Below are 12,479 nucleotides of genomic sequence, written 5' to 3' on the forward strand. Positions count from 1 at the left end.
TTCTTTTTAATATATCAAACTTCATTTCTTCCTTATATGAAAAATAACAATTTCTTTATACCTTTTAGATCGATAAAAAAGTGTTGCCTAAAAGATTGCACTTTGTGATCATCATCATAAAAAGTCATGATATTATAATCCGACTCGATTAGTCATTAAAAGTGGATTTTTTTTTATCATTAATATTGTTTTCAACTCATATGTATAACCACTATCTATCGATCATATACACTGATTCGAAACACTATTTATGTTAATTAAAGATTTCAAGAAAATAACATTAGTATCCTACATAAATGATACAATAATGTAGTTTTATTTATAATAATTCTAATATTATTTTCTTAAATTTTATTTAAAATATTATGAGAGGAGGGCCACAAATGGTGCCAGGCACTATTAATTTCAATACCTGTGTAGTCCTTTAAAATACAATTAATGTAATTACATATAATAATCAAATATATTTTTTAGGAGCAACTCTCGTCTGGATACGTTATACGTGATAGTTTAAACAACAATACAAGCGCGGGCATAGCTCATATGGATACTTCATTTCATCTTAAATGTGGTTTTTTGTCGGCAGTTTATCACGAGTATAATATGTTTGAATATGAACGCACCAATTGACTCACTAATTCACGAAACAAGTTATTAAAACTGTCTACACTTAGTTTAATTATTCTGAAGCTAAAACATATGCCAATGCATCGCGCTTTTTTGTATTATTTTTTTTTACAATTAATTTCTTTAATCATTTAGGCTAAAAGGGCTGCATGTTTCTAACATTTCGTTTCATTTCATTTCTTCATATCAAATGTGCAAAATACTCGTGGAAAATGAATATATTTGTACATACATACATATATTATATATGTATTTTACTTTATATATGCGCTTGTGAGAGTGTAGATTTTTTATTTACTTCTAATTAATTGTTTTCATGAATTTGTAACCATTTTTAGCATCACCGATCAACTAATTAACACTACATAAATGTTTTTTTATCTACTCAACTATCATTAAATTTTTTTCATACTTTAATATATTAATTTCGAATCTCATTCTCACAGAATATCATATATATTTTTTTTTAGTACAGCAGCCGACTTCTTACCATTTGCCAGCAGACATAGACCGTCAATTAAACTTTCTCAGTTTTAAAAATATAATGGTCATTTTGTTAAAAATTTTAAACAAAATTTAGGTTCCAATACATCATTATTAGAATTATTATTTTTTTTTTAATATTAAAAATTGACTTTTTTATTAATAGTGAAATCTGTTTGACTAAAAAACAGAAAGTTTTTATGCATTTTTCTTCCTTCGTTATTGAGATCGATGTTGGTTTGATTTTATTCAATCAATTATAATCTGATTATAAGTACCAGATTGGTAATATAATTATATGGCAAAAAACAAAACTAAAATAATAAACAAATATTAATTTTAAAATTGAAAATTTTTTTTGTCGATTATATAAAAAATTCTATTTTTTTTTCTCGCAATTTTGGGGTTGCATCCAATACCAAATTTTGGTTTATTTTAGTACTGATAATTCAATTGACTAGATCAATTACTCGTGGGCCCAAATAATGATTAATTTATTAATTACTAATAAAAAAATTATTTGCGAAATATTATTAAAAAATAGATGAGATAATACAACTTTCACACACAATAATTATGAGGTAAAGTTATTATCAACGGATTATGCTGCTGATAGACTACCATACCATGCAAATGTAACAAACAACTAACATTAAAATTCTGATCTTGCATCAATCTCACACATTATGTAGATTTTTTATCAATCTCTTGGTGTGGCTAATTTCTCAGAATTTATTTTTCTATTTTCCTACGTCAATGACGTCTATAACACATCTCCAATGCACTTTTTATTTGTTAATTCGTGAGTTTTTTTTTCTCCTTACTAATATTATTAATTTTATAATTTATTTCTTTAATGCTAAAAGTAATTTGTTGCGTGAGTGAGATGTATCGAGCGTCAATTTTATTCAGGATACACCTGTGAGTCTAAGTGCCATACCAACAAATCATTTCTCTCTCGACATATATACAAACAACACTTCTTATTTTATTATACACATGAAAATATATATATGTATATTTTATATATATATTTTTTTTAATAATATATATATGTATATATATATGTAAAGTTTCAACATTATTATGGCACCGCAATTATCAATTCATTATTCTCCAAAACTTAATTCTCTCTTACAGCTCCTCTGTGTTTACATTTCTCAGAAATATTTAACAGATTAATCCACACATTGGGATATTGCAGTTGACCCCAAAAAAGCTCATAAAAAGTACATAAAGTCACGAGTCATTTTTTTTTGCTTAATCCTTGTTTTTAGTATTATTCTTCAAGTGCTATCAAGTAAGACAGCAAGCAATGATGACCGAGGCTGAAAAAAATGTTGTTTGCAGGCAAACCAACTGGCACCAGCGAGCACTTGTGTATAATTCTATTTCCTCTTATTGGCCATTGTACGATGAAGCAGGATAAGACCAGTAGGGTCGTAGATTCACCCGACATTAGGTAGCCCATCCCTCCGTAATCCTTGAACGTTTCATTAAAGGTCCATTTTCGTAATCAGAATTGCTTCCTCCACCGTTACCACCTGCTCCTACATGACTTGTTCTCATATCTCCGACACCTCCCGGTGATGGTAAATTCGTTGGCGTTATACTTCCAGAATGTGAAGGAGGTGGATTACTTGTTGGCCGACTTGAAACGAGATTCAAAGTCTGTGGTCCTCCATGAGTTATATGATGTGGTGGTGGTCCAGCTGCACTATTTGGTGGTGGACCAACATTAAGACTTGTATGATGTAAATTACTCGAACCTGGCCCACTGATATTGCCTCCTCCACCTGGACCACTATTGCTGTTGTGAGGGTCTCTTGGGGGACTTATTGGTTCACTTTTTATTTTTACTGGTAAGGGCGACGTTGATGGTGGTGGTGTGCTACTGGATACTGCTAAATGAGGAAGGCTGCTGTAATAATAAACAAAAATAAATGTTGAAATTTTTTTTTCTGATGTTGAGTTTAATAATGATTATGATCTATGAACAGTCAATGAATTATTGAAAAAGGTGTAGAACAAAACTACGCCCAGTTGTGGTTTCACGAGGTTTTAAGTGAATTATCGATTGCTAAAGAGGATACATTTTTTTCGATGACGTAATTTTGATATTTATGCAAAGCATGATGTGACTTTTTACACGAAAATCTATAATATTGTGAATTTATTATAGTTTCATTCAATTAAAAGTTTCATTTACGTCACTCTGTATTGGACTATAAATAAAAATCAATGTAATTTTAAAAAATATTCAATATTTTAACTGGACGTAATGAAGTTCTTTAAGTGAAATAAATTAATGACCATTTACCTGATGCTGGACATGGTGGCTGCTGAGTACATTGATAAGTCATCAACGTACCTCTGATGAGACCACGTGAGACTACCAAGATCCGAAGAGAAGTCCGATGATGTATAACTTGAGTATCCAGCTGGTACTGATGGAGTTTGTAGTGCTACAACCGGTGTATTTAATGCAGTCTGTGTGTGTCCTCCCTGCAATAATACAATGAGATCATTTTTCACTTAATCATTATTATTATTTATGCAATCTTTCCTCTATTTTAATCTCATCTTTTTCTTAATTTAAATACTTATACAATTTAATCTTCATCAATATTCTATAAAAAAATCTGTTAAATATATGCTTTTATAATGAAGAATTTATGAACCTGTTTATTCTAGTATTAAATTTTTTTGTAAAGTTGTCTTATCAATTTCATATAACTTACATCGTAATTAGTATCTTCAGAGAGCGATTGCGTTAATGGCGTAGGTATAACAACTCGTAAATTAGCTCTGTGGGGGTGAGGAGGTGGTGGAGGTTGCGGCGAATGACGGGACGGATTGGCACCCTTATTTGCACCGCCAACGCCAAGTGCTGGCGATGGTCCTGGACTTGGTGATCCTCCAAGAGGTGAGGCTGACGGTGGATAACCGTTACTCATTTCCAACATTCCACCAGGAGGATAGACTATAAAACAAAAAATTAATTAAATTCATGATAAAAAAAAACATTTTAAAAAATTCCTAAAGCTTTATATTATTTTCAGAGGGATTTCTAGTTAATTTATAGAATAAAAATTGCTTCAAAAATGAGCAAATTTTTTACCTGAATCAGTCTCAGACGACGACGGTCGAGGGGAAATGCTGGTATGAGCCATCTGTGGACTAGATCCCAGGAGAGATTCTCCATACGTATTGACTGGCACTGTCACAGGCAATGTATAATTTGATTGTCCAATTGTTTGCTGTAAAATAAATTTAAAATAATATTATTAATTAAAATAGTATGAAAAATAAAATTTATAATATTTTTGTAATAAAAAAAAAGTCATTGAAGATAGAAACAAAAATTATTGGCCAATCTATCATATTTCCTCAAGCTTTCTTTTTTAATTGGTTAATTATTAATTTTATTAGATAAGAATTATATGGACATTGACCACGGAAATATGTTTTATGAAATAAGTCGATTCAAAGTCAATTTCGTAAATCAGAAATCACCCTCACTAATCATCTTGTTTTTCTAATTAAGCTATTGGCCTTCACCAACATCGTTAAACAATTATATATAATATAGATACAAATATGATAAAGATAACGTATATTATTGAATGGAAAGAATTAAATTTATCAACTCACCCTTGTTCCATTATGCGGGTTTCTCTGCATCATCATCTGAAACTCCTCATCAATCTTGTTGTATTTCGCCTCGGTCCTGGGAGTAAGATTGTATTCACTTGCATCAGGTTCAGGACTCTCCGGAGACATTGCACCTTTATGCTCCTTCTTGTTGAGGGCCTGCAAGTGTTAGCAGACAGGTTCACATGACCACACTGCCCGAGGGCACTCAATCTTTATACTTAATAAATGTTACTGACTAATTAAGTAATAACATAGTCATTGACGTATCCTAATTAATTATCGCGTTTCATATAAGAAGTGGACGCTACTTAATTATCGTTTCATTATTTTCAAGTTTAAAAATTTTTCTTACGAAAGGTAAATGACGAAATGCTGCTCTATAAGATGACAGAGAAAATAATGATAGATAAATCGACTCACCTCGATGATATTCTTGTTAGTAAGAGACTCGTGAGGTTCGTTGTACTCAGTGTACTTAAGGAGTACCTTGTCCATATCAGTACTAGCATATTGGTAAAGCTTGTTGCTTGAACTGAAAATTATCAAGGCAATTTCACAGTCACATAGCACCGAAAGCTCATAAGCTTTCTTCATCACACCAAATTTTCGCTTGTTAAATGTCACCTGCAATACAAAACCGATATTAAAGTCATTATTAATCATATTTAATTACAACAAAATGTAGAAAATTATTTTTTTAAAAGACAGTTCTATCAAATATTTTATAAATAATGAAATTTTAATTTAATGTATTATGTTTAATTTTTTTCAGCTTATCATTTGATTAATAAAATAAACTAATTATTAAATACCTGACGATTCCGCTCGTCTGTGATGCGAGAAATTTGTATCTTCTTTCTACCCATTGTTGCAATTTTTTACAGTTAAGTGGTCGCACAATCAATTTTTCGGATGGAATGTTGAAAACACTGTAACAAAAGAAATGAATTTTATTAATTTTTTTTTTTACGAATAACATCAAAAACTTCAAAACAAGAAAAAAAAGATAAATTCGTTAAAAGTGGATTTTGTGGTCAATAGATATCAATAAAATTGAAACATATCCCTAATTATTTTTTAATACTTCTCATAAATTCCTATTGAATAAAAATAATTAAATTTTAGTTGACTCAATAAATCATGACAAATAACAAAACACCGAAAAAAAAGCATAATTAATTACTGTTGTAAGTCGAAAATTGATAGAAGTATGTTGGAGATGAAAAGAAGATATTGGTGTTGTAGAGAGGCGTAAAAAAACGAGTAAAAAAAAATATTAATGAATGAAAGTAAATTTGCACGAGTGTCGCACGTTCCCGTATGGTCAAAGGAATCGCCACTTGTAAAATTCCAAGCACGCATAGTGCGGAGAATGAATTATCTGTATTCTTCGTGACATGTGTTAGTTAGCGTGATATTAAATACCACGCCAACGTGTTACTCTCACTCTATAGCTATGATAATCCTTCTCCTCCTTCTTGACATCTCCATTTTTTTATTTCTTTCCCTCTTTTTCACAATATCATATATACTTTTTTTTTCTCTGTCAATCATTCTCTTCATTTATTTGATACACGATTAGTACTTTTTATCATATTACAGCATTGATTGAAACTCATATGTGATAAATATACAATAAATGATAAATATTATTTCTAACATAATTAAAAGGCTATTACTCTCGCTATCATGATTTAAAACAATGCTCCAAGGTTCGAAAAATAACATTCAAGTCAAAAAAAAAATTTTTTATCATGATTATAATCAGAATTGCTTGCAGTAATAATACTAGTGGATAATCTGTTGAGAAATATATTGTCAAACATCTTACAGTCTTAAGAAGCTGATGAAAAGACGATGGAAAAAGAAGTAAATGAAACAGACAATCTACTAGTGACTGTGACTAAGCTCTCTGCCAAGAGACATCGATATCTCTTGTACATACTTGACAACACAATATAAAAAAAATAATAATAAATAATAAATAATAATAATAATAATAAATCAAAGTGAAAAGAAGAAAAAAAATGACAGTAACGGGAACAAAAAAACTGAGCATATCGACTTTTAATTCAGACATGGGTGGCTGAATACTCTCTTCCTCACTCTACATATATCTATTTCTCTCTCACTCTGGACGTGTGCGCGTCTTATCGACGTTTCTCCGTCACGTTGTGTAGCTTCTGCTTCTATTCTCCACACAAACCTTTTTTTTTGTTTCATCAATGATTTTTTTTTATAATTTATTCAGTTTATATATTTTTTTGGAGTCATTCAATCGTATATTTTCGTAACCTACTATCCTACAATTAATGATTATCAATTTAATCATTATCTACAGTAAAATAAAAATTGTAATAATAATAATTTATTTATTAGTTGAAAAATTGATTATTCAATTTTTTCCAGTGCTTTTGTTAGTTTTTTTTTTTTGTAATTTTATTATTTCTGAATACGGTGGAAAAATGATTAAATACAATTGGAATTGAACGAGAAAGATAAATGGAATAACAATTTTTTAGAGCAAATGTATATATATATATATATATATATATATCTATATATGAAGTATAGCTTCAATTGTACTTTTAATTTGTCGTTCATGGTTTTACTTTATTTTTCCATATGTATCTAGAATTTTTTTAGTATTTCTATACGGTGTATTATTATACGAGTGTAGATGATATTTGATGTGTATATAGAGCCGAAGTAATCGATCCACCTGACCAATGTTCGCATGTCCATTTCAGGCTTAAACGTTTGAATGGTAGACGACTGATCATTCACCCCGAAGGAACGAAATAGAGGGTGAAGGACAGGTGCATGAGTATATTATTTCATATATGTGTATCAAACAATTAAAGTTATTTTCTTTCATCTTAAAATCATAAAAACATACATAAACTCACTATTGTCATTGTTCCCATCATTTCCCATGCAACTTTTATATCTTTTAATTTAAGACTTTACACTACAGACTGTGTAAAGACTGACAAAAAATTAGATAAAGTTACTACAGAAAAAGACTAAATACGTAACAAAAAAGAAACTTTTATTTCTAACTAATCGTTGGAAAAACGTAAACTTTGTCATACTAAATTTATAGCTACCAGAAAATCAGTATTTTTTAAAGAAAAAAAAAAATCTTTTTTTATTGAATGCAATCTCTAGAAAAATGTTGACTTTTTTTTAAATGAATTTTTGCTCATTTAAAAGTTGTAAAAAAAATTCTTTATCTATTTTATAAACAATACATTTTAACTATATTTTATTTCACTAAAAAATGGATGCAAACATTTCAAATTTTTTGATTCAATCCCTAGAATAATCAACTTTTAATTGGACCTTGATGTTGAAAAAACACTTTTATCAATAAAAATAAAAATAATAGAAACAAAAAAAATTTTTTGAGTAAAGATTGAAAAAAAAAAATCAGTGAAGTAAATAACAAACGCTAAAATTGTAGTATTTTACGTTACTTCTGTTCGATCGAGTTGAAGTAGAACGACCTAAATATCTGATTTCTTCTTTGCTAAAGCTCTACCTTTCTAACACCCTCCATTCCCTTTACACGGGCTATGTGCCGGCGCGAACACGAGCATCCGGATAACAAACATCGATCTGCAAGAGAGCGTGCCGCCGGCCTAAAACCGCCGAATTGTTTCGAAGGTCGTGAGAACTCGGGGGATATCATGTCTACAACTTTGGGGCTTCCCCCAACTCTCTTTCTCTAATTTCTCTCCATTATCGTCCACTTGATAAGCGGAATAATAGGAAATTAATGAAGTGATAATGACCGCCATTACTTTGTTAAATTCTTCTGCTTCATAGCAATCAAGTATTTTATAACAATTAAATCTTTTTTTTTTTCTGCTCAACATTATATATTTTATTTTCTTCTTCGGTCTTTTCTTTTCCTTCTAATGCAAGTGGTGGTGAGTTGAATGGATTGACGCGCGGAAATGTTATATATCGTGTGGGGAAAACTCTATGACAGTTGCGATCGAATTCGGTCTATTATACAAGAGCAAACATGGTAGGTGGGTCAGCGACCACTGCAAAAACTCTTATACTATTGTCTTTCATTATTACCCTTATCAGAAGATGTATTTATTTAACAATAATCCAACTCACTTACGCCAACTTCAAAATCAATTTATAAAATAAGCATGACAATCAATCAGAAGTAAATATTTATATAATGTTCTTCAACTGTAATTTGTATATAAATATATACAAACTTTTTTTATCCAATTATGACATTACATATATTTTTTCATGATTTTAAACTTTTCTCAAATTGTCATCAATCGTTTGGAAACTTTCAACTTTTTTCTATTCTTCAATTTTAATTCTTAATTGAATTTAATCGATTAATAATTATATAAATAAATAAATTAAGATGATATTTATCTTTTGACTCACCAATAAGACTGATATTTTATCCTTTAACCAGTAATTGTCAAGTAAATAACAATTATCGAAGAAAATAAACAAAATAAATTAGAGAATATTAAAAAATAGTCAGGCACTTGATAAGAATTTTCACAAAGTCTTAATCATTGAATCATTAGTTATACAAGCAGTCCAAGATATATGATTTCCTCTTCTCAAATAATTTGTAAACATTATTACATCATTGAATTATTTTTATTCAAATTTACCGCGAAAAAATTTGTCTCTTTTTATTTTTCGAGATTATAATAGTTTCATTAATTAACTATTATCAAAAACCAAAACACGATATCTAATGAATTTTTTCTTCGATTGCTCAAAACACACCAATTACAAGTAAAAATATATTATTACAGTGAGTATATACTGTTGACTAGCAATCACAATAATCTATTCAAAAATTTATCACTGATCACTTTTTAATGTACAAACATTCGAGTGTCTTCATTGTCTATAAACACTGACAAATATTATATGACAATAATTATAAGATCATCAATAACATTAATTAATAATACTACAATCACATGTGTATTATTTTCAAGAGTAAACAGTTATTTAAAAATCCGTTTATTTGTTAAAAAATGCGAAGTTTTAGCTTCACATGTGCTGTTAAAGAAAGCACAGTTGTTGAACGATGTAAGACACGCGTGTACTGCTTCACTTGAGCTTCACTAGTGTGTCAATGTGTATGTGAGTGTGTGTGTATATATATGTAGTGGCGTTGTCGAAAGAGGGTTTCCTTAAGTTGCCCGTAGTGTTTTTCCCCTTCGGGTTTAAAGTCGAAAGTTTAAAAAAGAAATAACAAACGGAAACAACGCGTGTCGTGTGGCTCAAATAAGAAGAGAGCCCGCAACCGGCCGTCGTGTACCAGTCGCCACGACTTGCTGCTCTTCTCCGCGCTTTCGTTCAACGAAACACGCTCGAGGCAACGTAAGCGAATGAGACTGAGCTTCTATTGGTCGATAATACAACTTACGTCAGAGGTTTCACGACCAATCACTGGTGTTGCCACGGCTTGTGGCCGCGTGCGCTTTACCAGACGTTGCTTCTTTCTACCCACTCTTTTCGCCTCTTTCTCAATACCCTAGGATAAGAAATGTGTGTACATATGTGAAGAGTATCTCAGATGATATACAATATATATATATATGTATATACATATAATAGACAGAAAACACTTTTTTACACCCGGAAAATTTTCATGCATCTTTCGATTATATGTCCCTACAACACACTAATGTACATAACAATCTAGAGCTGTGAAATGATTAATCAATTCCTTTATCATTTCTTATCTTATTTCTTTTGTAATGCTCGCGGCATTTATGTTTACGAAGAGAATTTAGAAATTTTATCTGTTTTAGACTAATTCCAAAATTTACGTTTTCTAGAAATCATTTCTAATTGTTAATAAATTGAATTATCGTAATAATTTTTTTAATTGACTTACTTTGAGTCATTGTTAGAAAACATTTTTTATTTATTTGAATTAAATGTTATCTAATCATATCTTGAAGGCGTGTGATCTAATAAATATGACTAAGGGTGCAAAAATATATCCAAATAGTATTTTAAAAAATTTTGTAAACTCATAAATAAAGTAAAAGTCATAAAGGAAATTGTCAGCTTGAAAAAACACAATTCCTATGATTTATTTATTTTTATTTCATTTTACAGCTAAATTATTTTTTTATTTTTTTTTTTCGTGTTGTTTCAGTTTTCTTATCGTGCAAAATTGCCGCAGTAGTACTACTCAGCGTCCAAGACGACTAATTATTGGCCGAGGAGTATAACGAGCTTCTGAACATCCGCTTGTTGGGCAGCAGCAGCAGTACAGGAGCTCGTTAAAGAGTCATTTAGATCGTGTTTCTCACAAGCTAACAGATTCTTTCTTTCATCAGTTACTTCCTCGTATTTTTTTTTTCTTAACGAATCAAACAATTTTTTTTTCCCCTAAAAAATATATAAACATTTTTTAAGGTAATTTTTTGAATAAATGAGAGGAAAAAATGAGAAATAAAATAAAATTTTCAATCTTAAAATAGTTAAAATATATACACAGATGACCGATTTTATAAGTATTGTATAGTATAGTCACAATTCAAATAATCAGTCGGATAGGTAATAAAAGTCGTTAAACTAATTGTCTGACAAGTTGGATTAATGACAGAATTCGGTCACTTTACTAAATCAATTTTCATTATTATTTCTTTTTTATTTTCAACCGTTATCATTCAGGGGAAAACAAAACTAAGAGATCAAATATGATTATTATACACAAAGTTAATGATAAATCTGATATACGAAAAGGTGTATTGGCATCATGCAATGGTAATAAACTATTTCAAGTTGCATCATAAAAAAATTCAACAAAAATTGACACTAGAAAATTAAAAAAAAAAATCAAATTTAAATATCTAAATAATTAATTCTTATATTATTAGTAATATAATAGTTCAAGAATCAATATAAAGCATTTATAAAACAATAATTAATGAAAAAAAAATGTTTAATTAATTTCTGGAATTTTTAAAAATTAAATAAAATTTATTTTGAGAAGGAAAAAAATTCAAAGATTAAAAATCAGAGCTTCGAATGGACATTTTATGTAATTCGAAACGAATATTTGATGGAGTATAATAATCTTAATAGCATTGCATCATTAGAGAGTTTGTCTCCTTTGAAAGGAGAATTAAATTAATTAGTAATGGCTAATTTACCATCTTGTTGTCTGTTCTGTTCTGGTTATTTAATTGACAGCCAATAACGTCGATTAAATTTAAAGTAAATTCACATACGCGTAATGACAAGCGCACATGTAATCCCGAAGGGAAAGGATTCTCTCGCGATTATCCTGCAGGTGAATAGACACTCAGATTTTGTGGTTGATTCAACCTAAAAGCAGCTTCAACATGCTTGAATACATTGTTATCCTCCTCGACGCTATTGATTGCTCACCACCGAGTAAGCGCGACCCACAAAACGGGTAATGGATGAATAATTAAAATTTTCACAAATATACAATAGGGAAAGGAATAATGGGTTGATAAAAGGGTAAAATTTTACACAAGTATTACGTGAACTGTACTTTACTTTAGTTATTACTAATCATTATGTCATGTTTAAGAAATTATCAAATTCAACCAACAGGTTATTCATACAATAACAATTCAATCAAATCATTTTGTTTATATAGTAATTAATTTTTTACGTGACATTTTATTTACAGTGTACTGCAACGGATACTTAGTGAG

The 12,479-nt window shown here is 29.7% G+C and overlaps 1 protein-coding gene across 7 annotated transcripts in view; it reads right to left on the reverse strand.

Moving 5' to 3' along the window:
• Nucleotides 1-12,479, reverse strand: part of Mef2 (myocyte enhancer factor 2) — a 32,965-nt gene continuing 20,486 nt past the window's right edge. For 3 of the 7 annotated variants that reach the window (XM_035093054.1, XM_035093057.1, XM_035093056.1), the window contains exons 2-8: nucleotides 5,580-5,696; nucleotides 5,188-5,391; nucleotides 4,765-4,923; nucleotides 4,232-4,370; nucleotides 3,852-4,093; nucleotides 3,431-3,615; nucleotides 1-3,031 (exon numbers count right to left, since the gene is read on the reverse strand). In XM_035093054.1, coding sequence (XP_034948945.1) covers nucleotides 2,569-3,031; nucleotides 3,431-3,615; nucleotides 3,852-4,093; nucleotides 4,232-4,370; nucleotides 4,765-4,923; nucleotides 5,188-5,391; nucleotides 5,580-5,633 — 1,446 coding nt within the window. In that variant the 5' untranslated portion in view covers nucleotides 5,634-5,696 and the 3' untranslated portion in view covers nucleotides 1-2,568. Of the gene's footprint in view, nucleotides 3,032-3,430; nucleotides 3,616-3,851; nucleotides 4,094-4,231; nucleotides 4,371-4,764; nucleotides 4,924-5,187; nucleotides 5,392-5,579; nucleotides 5,697-9,192; nucleotides 9,458-10,201; nucleotides 10,596-12,479 lie in introns of those variants that run through there. The other 4 variants (XM_035093058.1, XM_035093055.1, XM_035093060.1 and 1 more) reach the window with 4 other exon arrangements.

This window comes from Chelonus insularis, unplaced genomic scaffold (genome assembly GCF_013357705.1).
Source record: "Chelonus insularis isolate UGA/USDA-ARS -01 unplaced genomic scaffold, ASM1335770v1 contig_94_pilon, whole genome shotgun sequence".
NCBI classification, from domain to species: Eukaryota; Metazoa; Arthropoda; class Insecta; order Hymenoptera; family Braconidae; genus Chelonus; species Chelonus insularis.